This window comes from Molothrus ater, chromosome 5, assembly GCF_012460135.2.
Source record: "Molothrus ater isolate BHLD 08-10-18 breed brown headed cowbird chromosome 5, BPBGC_Mater_1.1, whole genome shotgun sequence".
Lineage (NCBI taxonomy): Eukaryota > Metazoa > Chordata > Aves > Passeriformes > Icteridae > Molothrus > Molothrus ater.
In genome coordinates, this window is record NC_050482.2 from 58,888,345 (window position 1) to 58,902,649 (window position 14,305).

At 44.7% G+C, this 14,305-nt stretch overlaps 1 protein-coding gene across 2 annotated transcripts in view; it reads right to left on the reverse strand.

Annotated features, from left to right (window-relative positions):
* Nucleotides 1-10,797, reverse strand: part of LOC118700513 (cystine/glutamate transporter-like) — a 19,067-nt gene extending 8,270 nt beyond the window's left edge. Inside the window, exons 1-10 of one of the 2 annotated variants that reach the window (XM_036405038.2) lie at nt 10,734-10,797; nt 9,757-10,030; nt 7,724-7,988; nt 5,425-5,551; nt 4,571-4,686; nt 3,779-3,904; nt 1,339-1,438; nt 1,205-1,249; nt 883-1,006; nt 466-569 (exon numbers count right to left, since the gene is read on the reverse strand). In XM_036405038.2, the coding sequence (XP_036260931.1) occupies nt 466-569; nt 883-1,006; nt 1,205-1,249; nt 1,339-1,438; nt 3,779-3,904; nt 4,571-4,686; nt 5,425-5,551; nt 7,724-7,916 (935 nt within the window). In that variant the 5' untranslated portion in view covers nt 7,917-7,988; nt 9,757-10,030; nt 10,734-10,797. Of the gene's footprint in view, nt 1-465; nt 570-882; nt 1,007-1,204; nt 1,250-1,338; nt 1,439-3,778; nt 3,905-4,570; nt 4,687-5,424; nt 5,552-7,723; nt 10,031-10,733 lie in introns of both variants that reach the window. The other variant, XR_004982284.2, reaches the window with a different exon arrangement.
* Nucleotides 10,798-14,305: the final 3,508 nt, after the last annotated feature.

Here is a 14,305-nt window from a genome sequence, read left to right on the forward strand (position 1 = left end):
ATGACATTTCACTGACTTCAAAGCAAAGTTCTCAAGGGAGAGTTTGCCTAGAGAGCCTCCCAACAGAGGGACCCTATGCCCCCCAGCAGCACAGCTGGGTGAACCGAGTGGAAGAAGACTCAGTCTCACTGAACAGCTGCCAACATCAACAAAGCCTTTAGTTCACCAGAAACACTGACATTTCACTTTAAAACTGGGGATTTAAACTGAAGGGTAGGGGAGAAGATAAAAGTCTTTGTTTGTGACCGGTGCTGGGTACCAAGGTCTGGACCTGGTAAGAAATAGAAAAGGTAGTCTCTTAGCCAAAAGGGACCATCCTGTAGCTGACAACCTGGGAGTCAAAAGCCTTATTTTTCTCACAAGAGTGGCTAAAATGCCACTGTGTGGATGGGTAGTTGCATAGGTTGGTGATGCTTCCCTCTGATTCAGTGAGCCAAAAGCATAATAGACCCTTAGGGATGGGACCTTGAAAACGTGAAGATTCCTCCATTCATGGTTCCAAAGCAGGACAGTGCGACAAGGACAGGGACCACGGAGATCAGGCTTTTGAAGGCTCGCTGCACAAAGCTCTGGAGAAAGAGCAAACATGACTTTAGGGAATATGTGGTGATCTCTAGGTGACATCAGGGTCAAAAAAAGGAGACTTCTTCCATTGAAGGAGTAATATAGAAGTCATAAATTTCACCTTTTCTACTGTCATCTGCAGGTTACTTTTCATTATCTTTTAGGCACCACAACAAGAAGAATTTACTGTTGCCCAGTATTCCAGAGAAATTACAAAGCAATAAAGCATTTTATAGGAAAATCATCTCTGAAATGCTTGCCATGACCACAGCACAAGCTGGCCACACTGGGGAGATAACAATAGCAATAACAACTCACCACAGCCACAGCAGGAGAAGCCAGAACATCTTCTGTTCCCAGGACTGTGTAATAGGAGACGTTGGTGAGCATGTATCCCACAATTACTGTGATCACAGACACGATGACAGCCAGGGGGATATTTCTGCAAGGAAGGGGAACACACACACACAAAGAACAAGCTGCTATCCCTTGTTATGCACAGTATTACTGCAGATTTTATCTGGTGGTACAATTGATTGCAGTCAGGTGAACCCACAAACTTATTCCTCCTGCACTGCACTTGGGAAAGGTGTGGGAGCCCCGAGGCTGGTAACCCAGGACAGCTTCCTCCCAGCCTTACCGTTCAGGTTTGACCAACTCTTCGCGCACAAAGCCGGTCTGAAACCTGCACGATGGGAAGAGACAGGGTGAGAGTCTGATTCACGCTGAGGGCACCTGCGTGCTGCCCGGGACGTGCCCTCCCATCGCACCTACCAGCCGGAGTATGCGAACATGCCTGCATAGAAAGCCAGGGGGAGCTTATCCAGAACCAGCGACTGCCTGTCAAAAGCATCCTGGAAGTTCTCGGTGTGGCCTGCAGAGGAGATAAACAACGGAGACAGAGCAGGAAAACGCAGAGACAGGCTTCCTTCCCTGTTGGATAACATCCCTTGTACCTCTTGCCCAGACCTGGGAAGAGTGTTTGTGATTTCCTTGGAGAAGGGTATTCAAATTCATTTCATTGCTTTAACTTCAGTGTTGTTGCTGATATGTTTACTTTCCTACAGTGACATTAAAAAGCAAAAAAAAAATCTATCCCTTGTCCAGCTAGGGTAGGCATTTCAGGAGGGGCAACAACAATAGCTAGCTGTTTCCAACAGACCCTGATGTGGGAACAGGAGATCATGGAGATGAGCAGATCCATGCTGTCCTTTCCTTCCTTCAGTCCCAAAATTAAGTTGTTGGATTGACCCCCATGTTCAGTCCCCAGCCCCCTCAGCAGCTGGAGACACACTCCCCTTTGATGTGGTGCAGCCAGCGAGGCAGCTAACTCAGCTCTCACTGTGCTCCCTCCTGTTCCTGCTGCTGGAGCACTGACCCCAGCCCTGTGCTGGCCAGAGCATGGGAACCAGGCTGGAGGAGGGGATGGGAGCAACACCTGCCAGTCTGACCCACCACCACTCACCCACAGGAAAGGACAGAGGGCAAAGCAGATAACATGTCCAAAGTAAAGGTGTCTCAGATATTTACCAACTCCCCTAATTTTCCTTCAAGTTCTCTGCTTGAAACAACGAAGCAAAACTTAACAAAAAAAAAATCAAAGTCAAGATTTTCTCTAAATCAAAACAAAAGGATTTAGGGAAGAGAGCAGTTCTGAATGGCCTCTCATTCAAACATAGTCAAAAAGAATTGCATTCCCAACATTTTCAAATCCAGGTAACCCCAGGTTTGTTACCACATCTATGTTCAATTTTCATAACAAACTCTCTTTAAGAGGTGAGAAGCTTTCCTAGTGGGGCTTTACCAGGCGAGGTGTGACATGGCATGGAGCACATGGAGAAAGTCAGGCCACTTCTGTGGAGGCGCTTCTGCAAGGAGTTCAGTGATGAGATTTGGGCACATGGGTTTGAAACGCTGGCCCAGCAAGTCTCTAACATAAGCCTGAGCCAAAGAGAAGGTAATGGCAAAGGAAAGGACAGAATTGCAATAAAAAAAAGGCAGCACAAGGCATAGGAATCAGGCAAAAATATTTAAAAGTGCAAAACTGGTTTTTAAGCACAAAAACAAAAAAGGAAGTCAATTTGAAAATAGGTTTGAAGAAAACTAACCCAAAATATAGGAGTGGGTCTATTGGGGTACTTTTTTTACGTTCCAAAATGATGGCTGGTAAGTGATGGTGCATGAAAAGGATTTATTGCCTTCAATGCATTAATGAGCAATTTACAGTCCCCCGTGAGTCACATTAAATACAACCTGTCATACTGGAGTCTCTTGGTGAATTCTCCCTCCAGATGTCACCTGCATTTATCCTCCCCACCAGAGGATGGGTGCCAGGGCTCCAGATTGTCATTTGAAGGCATTCCTAACAATAATGGCTGGGGATTCCTAGCTGCAGGGCAGTCCTTTAGTTCAGAAGCCAGCCCAAGGGGAGCTTTGCATGTTCAAAGGAGCTTTGCATGTTCAAAGACATCAGAAAGAAACATGAACACGGAGCCCATTGCCTGTGGTGTTTTCTCTGCAGAAGAAGGTAATAGCATGAAGAGGGAGCAGGCTTCATCCCTTGAGTGGGAATGCCTTGGGCTTTTCTATAAACTGAGGCTTGGATTAAAGCCAATACTCTTGTATGGTTCACAGAAGATCCTACTGGTAGGGTTTTTCTCCCCCACTCTGCATACGGGCATGAAATCCTGTACCAAGTTCATTGTAAATTCACTGAATTACCACCCATCTCAATCTGGAGGTAAAAAACATTAGCTTGTGCCACAGAAGGGTTAGAGATGCCATTACCAGGGCCCAGCTGAGGGCTGGTAACTCATTATACAGCTGTGATCGACACAGGGGATGCTGTCACATATCCCAAATGTCCATTTAATACGTGCTGCTTTGGAAAAAGATTTTGAGCTATTCTGGAAATAGGCAAGTCTAACTCCAGAGGAAGGTTAGGGTGACCTGGGTAGGCTCACATATCCTCTGGCACTAAGACCCACTAAATTTTGGAGAAAGCACCCCCCAGCCAGGTGCATCAGCCCAGTGCAATGATGCAGCTTGTGCCAGCTGTGCCGGTCTCAGCTCCCAGCTAATTCACATCTGGCACATGGACAGAGAAAGCTCCTGCCAGCTGAGTGAGCACCACACTTGTCACTTGGCACTGATAAAAGCCATGACAGGGGGCACATCAAGCACCCTCCTCAGCCATAGGAGCAGCAACACCTACCCTGGGCCAGCAGCATCATCCCTGGCACGATGATGAGTGCAAGGGCCAGGAGTTTGATGACGGAGAGAGCCGTCTGCAGCCGTGCGCTCCAGGTGACGCTCCAGGAATTGAGGGTCAGGACCGTGTCTGGAGAGGAAACACCACTGCTACAGCTGCAGCCTGAGCTCAACACACACAGGAAAAAATACAGCACCTCTCCCTGCCCTAGGGATGCTGAGGGAAGGTTGCATCTTTATGCCTTAGAGAGGATGCCTGGGATGAGAGATGTCAGGAAACATTGGTGCAGCATACAGTGTTTAAAGAGGGAGCTGACTTACACTCCTAAAAGGGAGCAGGAACCTGGTTGCTGCTGGGTGATCCACACCTGCCTGGGGGAAAGGTGTGGGACATCTCAGCAGCTCACTTCACAGCACTCCCTGTGCCAGTCCACACCAGTCTGGAGCAGGCAAGACAGCTTCACAAGCTGGATGCACCAGGAGAGGAGTCCAAAACCTCAAGCCTTACACCCACAACTCCTGTGGCTTTTGCACAATTACACATGGAGAGTTTCTTCTCCCGCACCTGGCAAAATCCCCCTACCCTAGGGCTCCAGCTGGTCAACAGGGAGGCCCATTCCACTTCCTAGAGAATATAGTGGCCCAACACCATCACCTTGAATCGGAACATTTTAGTTAGCTGAGGAGGTAAGACAGGACCCTTATCCCACAGCTGTCCAGGAAATAACACCTCTGAGTGCTCCTAGTCTAGGGTAGAGAGGCCAGGATGGACAATCCCATAAATGTCAGTACTTACAGTAGCCCAGGAGAGACACAAGCTTCACTGCAGGGACAGGGGCAGCACAGGGGGCGAAGAACGGCTCCAGCATGTAGCGCCCAAATGCCAGGGAAACCACAGCACTGTTGGCAGGCCTGGAGAGGGGAGTGTGGGGGGAACAAAGCACAAACTGCTCTGAGCATGGTTGGAAAATGGCATGAGGTAAAACTGCACAAAACTTAGGAAGGGGAGCAAGTTTCCCCACCTGGCTTAATCCTCTCACCCATGCAGATGGTGAATTCCCATCGAGTTTTTCTCATAGGTTTTTCTCATGGGTTAAAAACCTCTTGCTGCAAAATTAATTTCCAACTTGAAAGCACAAGTTGAGATTAATCATATTGAGCAATGCAAGTGTAGTTCATATGTTCTGCCTCATCTAAGCTTACATGAAGGATACAGGTTATTGAGAGGTGAGGACTTCCTTTTTAATGTTAAAAAAAGAAGTAGTTCACAATTTTATAAATTATTTAACTTGGGGATACGCCAGGAAGTTGTCTCCACTTTCTGAATCTGAAGAAACCAAAAAAGTTTCACACTGAAAACAGAAGATCTGAAATAAACCTGGCATCTCTTGTCAGTCTCTGAAATATACCGCAGCTCTTGGGGGATAGGAGCTGCCAGGGGAGAAAAGATATATTATTCAAGTACAGAACACATTCAACATTTGTAACTACTTCCACATTGTGTCTTCTTCCTTTTATCACTGAAAAATCTTTAAAAATCATTCAACTCTTTCCTTTACAAACTGCCTGGACTGTTACCCGGCACCATAACTTTTGGTATTTTAAATTATCACTGCATCCAGGAAGAGGTAAGCAAATAAAATCTCTTACCTGATAGCAAAAAACTCTGCCCACAGGAATAAGAAGCTTGGCAGAGGCCCTAGTGTCTCCAAAATGTAGATATAATGTCCTCCAGACTTGGTGATTCTTGTTCCAAGCTCTGCATAACACAAGGCACCTGGAAATGTTCAGGTAGAAGTGCATCAAGTAAATAATCCCAGGGATTTTCCCTTTTCTGTGTGATTTTTCAGGGATTGAACAAATCCATTTAAAATAAATAGTGAATGAGAGGAAGAAAAAGAGGTTTAATAGAACCACTTTTCTCTATATTTGTGCACTACTGTGGTTTGAAGTAAGTTTTGAAGTAATTGACTTACCTGTCAGGTGGAAAGAAATTCTCTATTTTGTGGTAATGTTACATTTCCATGGAAGCTCTGAAGAAGAGTGTGTGATAGAAATGCTGCACAGAGCTACAATGGGTTTCCTTTGAAAGATACCCTGGATTCTTGCTTCTCCTCACTGTTAGACTGATGAAATGGTGCTTACAAAGCAACTACAGCAGCTCAGCCACAAGCCCTGGCTGAAGTGGTCATTTAAATCATGTTTTTTGATCCCAGGCCACATTCTTGTGTCCTTATCTTGCCTCTTCACATAAATCCCTTCCCTCCTTTGAAGCCAGTGGTGACATGGCCATGCCTCCAAGTCCCACGGCAATCGTGGCATATTCAGGTCACGCAGGATGGTGACAACCTCAATGTTTCCTGCCTCCCTGTTGGAAAATTCGTGCAGAACTCCTGTTCAAAGCATCAAATATAGGCAGAGAGCCCATCTAGTTTATTCCAGTGGTTCCCTTTAAATGCTTCAAGTATTTAAGCATTCAAGCATTCATGTATTATAAGTATGTTGCTGAACTCATGGAATGGGACTTGTATATATACCCCACTTGAAAGAAAAAAAAGCACAAAAGAAAGCAGGTCTTTTAAATATACTCCAAAAAAGTGTCAGAGAAATGATCAGGGGAGGTCATCAAGCTGATAAAGGAGAAGAACAACCTGACAAATCCAGCAACAAAATGCAATCACTTGGTAAAGAGGCTCCCCAGGCCCTTCCAGGAGAGTGTATCAAAGGATGCTGTACAGAGAAAAACCTTTACAAGTGCAGAGCTTGGCTATGTGATTACACATACATTGCACACACACATTCTCATTTACTGCTCTGCTTGGTTAAAAGAAACACCATGCCCACATTATACTGTCAGCTTTTCTTTAAGCAGAAGTGTATAATTCACCAAACAGCCACTCACAGTTGCAATGTGAAATACTGGTACACATATGCTAAGAGCAGGAACAACTTGTTGCCCTATTAACAATCAAATGTCTCAATTTCAAAACTTGCATGTACATGCCAGAGTGTCGAAGTGAGTGACACTCACTTTGCTTTTTTTTTTTTTTCAAATGGAGTATTTCTCATTTCTTGTTTTTTGTTTTTTTTGGGTGGATTATTTTTTTTAGTAAGCTACAACAGAAGAAGAATGTTAAAGTCACCCACTATAATAAGCATCAGATTTCTCTCCTGGGCTGGGAGAACTTGCAGTTGTCCTAATAGCACCTTTAGAGAGTCTCTGAGATGGTGATTTTTACAGTTAATGAAAGAAACTAAAAGCCATGTGTTTTATCCACTGTAACTTAGAAGAGCTACATTATTTCAAAAGAACTAGAATGAAACTATCATCAAAAAGACAACCTCTATGAGAAAAGACTGGTAGTAAATGACAGAAATCAAGCCAATAGTAACACACAGAAAGTGGGGCAGCAGCAGACATCCCCACACCATTTCTTACAGACACCCAACACCCACCCTGGGTTGGTGCATCCCAGGCATTCTGCTCCAGCCATTCTCTCTGACAGAAAGGGGGTCCCATGGGGCATATTGGGACTCTCCCTTCCTGCTCTCTTCACAGTGCCTGTGAAGAGCACAGCACAGCCCTCAGGTTCCCTTTTAGGGGCCTCCATCTCCTCTCTGCCTTACAGAAGGAGTCCCCTCATTCTCTCCCAGCTCTCCTGGATGAGACCATGCTGTCTCCACTCGCAGTCACTGTCCCCCCCAGCCCTGGACTTGTACATGAATTGATGTTCACAGACCATAAGAGCTGGAACTTTGTCCATTACCCCAGGGAAATAATTTGAACTAAAAACTCCTAGTGACCATCCCCCGACTTCTTAAACCTGCGTTGCAGCAGGAACCAGAAATTTTGGGTTTATTCATCTCCCAACTTTCTAAACATAAAAATGTGCAGGCTCCCCTCACTTTCCAGGTGCTTCAGCAAGGGCTGCCAAAGCTCAGCACTCACCAAACATGGAGAGAAGCCCACAGGAAAACCAGACGAGCAGGGAGAAGCCCACGCTGCCGGAGTTTTTCAGGACTCCTTTGGGGGAGATGAAGATGCCACTGCCAACCATGCTGCCGATGAGCAGCGAGAAAGCCCGCAGCAAAGTGATCTTCTTCCTCAGGAAGATGGCCTCTTCTTTCTTGTCTTTCCCCATGGCTTTCTTCTAATCACAGGGGAAGGTCCCACATTCAGGAGCTACAGCCTCCCAAGTGTCCTCAAGGTTCACCTGTAAGACAAGGAGTTAGGGATTCAAGGATCTTCTTTTCGGGATCTTCTTTTCAGTAACTGGACAAGAGCTGTTGAATCTGTTCTCCTCGGCTGCAGGAAGTACCAGCCAAACCACAGGTGAGTAGAACACCCTTGGTATCATCTATCTCATCAGTACAGCTCCCAAGAGACACTTCAAGTGTTTTCTGCTTCTTCTTCCAGGCAGCACAGAGTGTTGTTACATGTTGCATGCCAGCCACGCCTCAGGATGATTCCCAAATTTGATTTTGAGTAATGTCAGATTGGCCAGACTGGAATTGGCCAGTTTGGGGTTAATTTAATGGGATCTAATAGGGGGATACATTGATTTCAACTCACTTGCAGAAAAGAGATTTAAAGTTGCCAACCTAACAATCAATGCCTTGGGAGTATCTGAGATGAGAAAAACATTAAGCTGCATTAGTTGCTGCACAGAGAGGATTTAAGCTTTTTTAACTTTCTATCCACCCTGGCTGAATGAACTAGCCCTGATTTTCTCACTAGAGCTCCATTTAATCAGTGTTTCTTAATATGGTGTCAAGCTTTTTTGCTGTCAAAGTACTGCAGAGTCAGGAATAAATACTGTTTAGAGTTGTAAAACAGAGCTTAGTCATTACTAACAGACGTGCCATTTCTTCTATTAATATAAAAAATTCCTTGGTAATAACAGCAGCAGTGAAGTTTTTCCTAGAACAGAAGGAACTTCAGGGATCATGAGTTGATCCAGATTTAGTTCTCACAAACTGCAGCAACCTCCCACTTCCCCTCCTCCTCTCTCCTGTCTCCCTCTATCACCCCTAAATTGGCAACTTCACCAAGAAACTCACCTTCTGCTTAGGTAGGTAAGTATTCAGGTCAGTTACTACAGCCTAATTTGCTGTAGCAAACCTAGTTGTAGTTTTCCTAATAGCAAGGTAGATGTTTTATACTAGTAATTATCCCTGGAAGAGCAGGCAAGACAAGACTGGAGTAGATAATTTGGCTCTTGTCCAGCCTCCTGCCACACATCCCAAACAATGCTTACACACTCAGCTTCAGTGATTTTCTTTTCATTATTCTAACACAGCAAAGTGCATTATGGTGAATATTTGCCCCAGCCCCATGGCTGTATGTTATTGCAAAGTTACATTTTACATGAGACCCTATTTTATGGGTTTCTTGAATAATTTAGTAATTGCAATGGTGTGTCCACAAGGAGACAGTGGTCACCTCTAGAAGCCAGACCTAAGTAGCCAGAAATTGCTTCCTTGGTAGAGAGATAAAAATGTTCCCCTAACTTTGAGGGGTCAATTCTTGTCACCATTCACCCACAATACTTCTTTGCATGCCCTGGGTAGACTCAGTGTATCCAAGGTCTTTTCTCCCCCATCCCCAGCTTTTTTCCCACCTGGAAGCTGGTGGGAGGAAGCAGGATTATCACTTTCTCTGCACACATATGACAAGCACATGCAGAATGCCCTTTTTCCTGCCAGCAGCATGAGCTGGTTTCTCTGAGATTGTACCAAGCCTGCACAAGCATCTTCTCAATCAAACCAGCCAAGTTTAGTTATTAAACCTCTAATGAGTCCCATAGGACTCTTTAAGGCTCAGATGGGTCACATCAGCCTCGTCTGGTCCCACAGAGCTGCTCCTCAGAGTCCCAAAACCTCACAGGGCTGCTGGAGACAGTGGCTCTGGAAGAGCTGGGATAGACCCCAGGGATCCTCCCAGCCCCTCAGCTGCAGTTCCCTCAGACACCAATTAATTACCTTAGTGTGAAATACAAATATTGTCTGGTATTTCTCAGCTGAAGTGAGACCCACACAGCATTCATTTGCAGGGGTGGAACACAGAGCCTCACCAAACTGGAACTGAAGAGAGATGCTGTGCAGAGCTATGTCTAAAGCACCGTTCGGAGAGAATTAAAAGTGCACTTATCTGTTTGGCTGGGTTTTAAACAAAGCAGGTGCATTTACAATCCATCAGATTCCCATTTCTTGCTGGGATCCTGAAGCCACTGAAGACAGCGTCTCTTTGCAGGCTCTGAAATTACACAGAGAGAGCAGGGGAGGAACAAAAAAAAAGGAGAGATCAAATCAAATTTACAGACCAGGTTAATGATCCAAAATAAACACTAAACTGTACTTCTGTCCCCATGCTTTTTTTTTTTCTTTATTATTTTTTATTTAACTACTACTGCCATGCAAAAGTATGTGGAGATAAAACAATCCAGTCCAGTAAATTTGAGAAACATGAAATATATCAGTACTTGTTCAAGAAGTGGTTGAAGGAGGAGGAAAAAAAGCGGAAAAGGGAAAGAAATGTAAAGAGTAACAGAAACCTATTGAATAGAGCTTCAAAGAGTCACCTAGCAGAGCCCACAGCCCAGAGAGACCATTCCTGCCTGCTCTGCTTTCCAGCTACATTCCAGCACCAGGCACATTAAAATTCAGGGATGTTAATCCTTGTGGCAAAGCTTAAGAATATTCACAATGTGCTTAGTGCAAAGGAAAGAGGCAAAGCTGCTTTTTGTTCACCCCTCTGACTTAAAGGACAGGCTCAGATCCCTCTTGTCCCAAAATGCGGTACCTTTACACGAGAGAGATCATCAGTCAACAGGGCTGCAGAAAAACACCACTCAAAGCTATTGCACAACTTATCACATATACTGGATCTTTCCTTCCTTGTTCTTCATTTACACTGATTTTATTGTTAGTTTGGGGTTTTTTTTAGCTGTTAATCTTACCTCACAAGCACTGGAGCATGGACGGAGAAGGTGGAGACAAGCGTAAAGAGAGAATCATGCCTGTTACTTGTAGTGGTGTCTGGAAGCCCCAGCCAAGAGCAGGACCCACTGTGCTCAGCACAGAGGCAGAGTGGATATTACTCTGATGAAAAGCTAGTGAGATAAACAAGCAAGCTGGAAAAGGAGAGGAGGGAGACAGCACCATTCTCAGCTGGGAGCTGAGACCTAGAACAACGAGTGACCTTTCTCTTCCTATCACGCAGGGACCGGGTGGCATCCCTGGGAAGACAGACTATGACCTACCCCCTAAAATCCACCCCAGCTACTAGGGAATCCTCCTAAATATTTACAGCTGTATTTTCTTTGCATCCTCAATCAATATCATATTGCCAAGAACAGGTTAACCCCTTCCTTTTTGTACTGCAAAAGATGCAGGTGTCAAACTATTCCTTGCAGTCTCACTATTTTTTTTCTTTTTTGGTGCCAAAAATGTCACTCCAATTCAATGTCTACCACAAGGCACAGAATCTAACTAAATAAAATCAGCAGTGAATGGGAGCTTTTTTATTCATGCATGAAAGTAACATAAATAAGCTTTAATGAGGCTGGTGGTGGTCTGTTCTGGGAACTCAATCAGAAAATTTATTTAGGAGACCTGAGAGATGTTTGTTTATAGACCAAAATGAATACAAGAAACAGGCTGAAAGGACAAGACATGCAGCTCAACTTCTTTTCAGCATTCTACAGCTGGTTTGCCACCCTGGATAAGAAACCAAAAGGGACAGTAGTTAATAAATCAGGCTCAGGCTTGCAGCCCCAGATGTAGTAATAAATCCATGCAATTGCCTTAGGTGTAAATGTAAAAATAATTTCCATTGGTTTCTCTTTCTACAGAGTTTCACAAATATCATCTTGTGAACTGTCTATCAAAAGACTACTATTTCCTAACATTTCTGTCTAAATGAAAAATTTTTTTTGCCTTGACAGCAAAATTGCTTTTGGCTCAGATCACAGAATTTCTGTCATCTCATTTAGGCATTTCCAGTTGTCCTTCCAACAGGGGTGATTTTTCTGGAAAACAGGCTGATGGTACGGTGAGTCTGGACTGCTTGATGATAGGAGGATGACCTTTTAACTGAGAAGTTAAAAGCATTGAATCCACACTTTGGCTAAAAATTGGACTAAACCAAGACCAAGGTTTTTAAGCAGCTAAATTCCTGTTGGCTTGAGAGTTCCTTGCTACCAGGATTTATATTCTACACCAACTTTAAAATTCTTCATTACGACCAGTCTGCCAAAGCAGACAAATGGAGATGTTTTATAACCACAGTGCTGACTGATTTCCAGGATGCATGGATCATACACCATCATCTCACTTTTCTATGCATCCATTACTCTCCATTCAGCTGCCACAAGGAACTTGCACTTCTGTGTATCCAGAACTGATTTCCCATTAATGTTGTTGTGCAGGAGCATTGGCCCTTTCATTAGTATTTCTTCTTCACATGTTGCCAGTGACATGCAAAACACAAATCTGGAGAGATGCACACCTGGTTAACAAAGACTCCAGTCTTCTTCCACAGCACCAGCTCTTACAGACTGTCAGGAAAGTGCACCAGCATCCCTGTAAGATGAACTAACACGATTCCTCTTTCTTACAAGCAGGAGCAGAGAATGCCCAAAGCCCTTGCCTCCCAGCCCATCAGATCCAAAGGAGCAACAAAACCCAGAGTATCAGGCACTGGAGCACATGAATCCTAGGAAAAGAAGGAAACAAAACACTTAACAAGAGACTGTCTCACATAGCTGTGTTTCCCGAGGCCAATATCTTGGCTCTACATTATCTCTAGTGGGGCACAGTGCAGGGAAGTGTCCTCAGAGCTTTGTTCTTTTGTGGACAGTCCTCCAAGTAGCAAGCTGTTTTCACTCTCCAGATCAGACCTCCTCCCTGGAACAAGACAATTTGTCCTATTCAAAACTGTTTTCTTAGCTGCGTAAGACAGAACACAAACAAAAATAAATCTAAATGTTTCTAGCAGAAGACACCCAACAGAGAAGTCTAATGTTGTAGCAAAGTACAACCAAACTTTCCCTGAATGAGAATTCTTCTCATGCACTTCAAATTAAAAAAAAAAAAAAATCCATAGAGAGAAACATCTCTTCTCATTCCAATGGTTTGTGGCACTGCATCAGTGCTGGGGTCTGGGGTTTGTCTGCCTTTGAACTGAGATTGGGCAGTGCCAATGCTCAACAGTTCTCACTCCTGCAGGAGAAATTCCTCCATGAACCAGGCCTTTGTTTTTTACCTCAGGCCTTGGCTGAGGGCTATAAAGGACACTGCTTCCTAGCCACTGCTTGGTGACTTGGGAAAAAACAAGTTTGAGAGACTCAGGCTGCTCCATGGGAGATGTTACTCATCCCTGGGGCTGCTGCTCTGCAGGGCTGCTGTGGTGGGCTCTTCATCAAAGCCAGGATTCCCATCAGCAATAGGCCAATGGCACCATCATCCAGACCCAGGCAGTGCTTTGGAGCTGCAGACTGATCCCTAAGCCTCTCCATAAATGTTTTGCGAGAACAAGACACATTTCCTGGATGGGGGAAAATGCCAAAATGGCCACGCTCATGACCAGCTTTCCTCACCAAGAGGTAATTTCTCACTAATACCAGCTATCTTATCCTGCTGTAGAGACAGGTCTCTCCTGGTGAAACTCCTGCTGGACTCAGAAGAAACCCTCTGCTGCTTTTGCTGTTGTCAGATGGTGGGCCCCACCAATGGGGGTTCCTGATCTACCCAGCTTTAACCATCTGGAGTGGAATCCTTTGAGAGCTGACTGAAGTAATAAAATTCCTCTTTCTGTATTGCTTCATATATTACATTAGTTTCCCCCTCAATCCCACTGCAGTGCTGATGATTTATCACCTCAGGCCTCCAGTTCCCCTCAGACTTGACCTCAGAGCCTGGTTTTGCTCCTTCTCTTCCCACCTTCAAGGAATTCAAAATGAAATTTAAACATTAAAAAACAACAACCCTTTGCACCTGCATTAGTCACTCACTCTGGTTGCTACACAGTCTAATCCACAGTTAAATCTCAGTGTTTTATGCTAAATCACCCTTTTTGGCACCTGACTCACACACAGCCCAGCCTCTGCCTTGAACATACCCCAGGGTGGGGGGAGTCTCTCCTTTTGGCCTTTCTGCTCAGCTGTTACTCATTTAATAAAATATAAGCCAAATATACAATTATGCTGGAAGGAACATGTTTCCTTGTTAGGCCTTTTTGGCTCTTATCCAGCAATTTGCAGGCAATGGGGATTTATATTTTACTACACAAAATTTCAGATTAATTCCTTACCATTTTCCAGGCCTCTGATGGAAGGAAGGGGAACAAGAAGGGTTTTCTCTGACCTCTACCTCACCCCCCATGGGACAGCACAGGAACATACATTCCTGGTCTGTCCTGGCTAACAGGGAGCAGTGACTTGTAAGGACAGCATGTGTCTTTTTATATAACATGGCACCATATCATCTCAGGCAGTGCAGCGCCTGCCAGGCTCCCCAGAGCCAGAGGGAT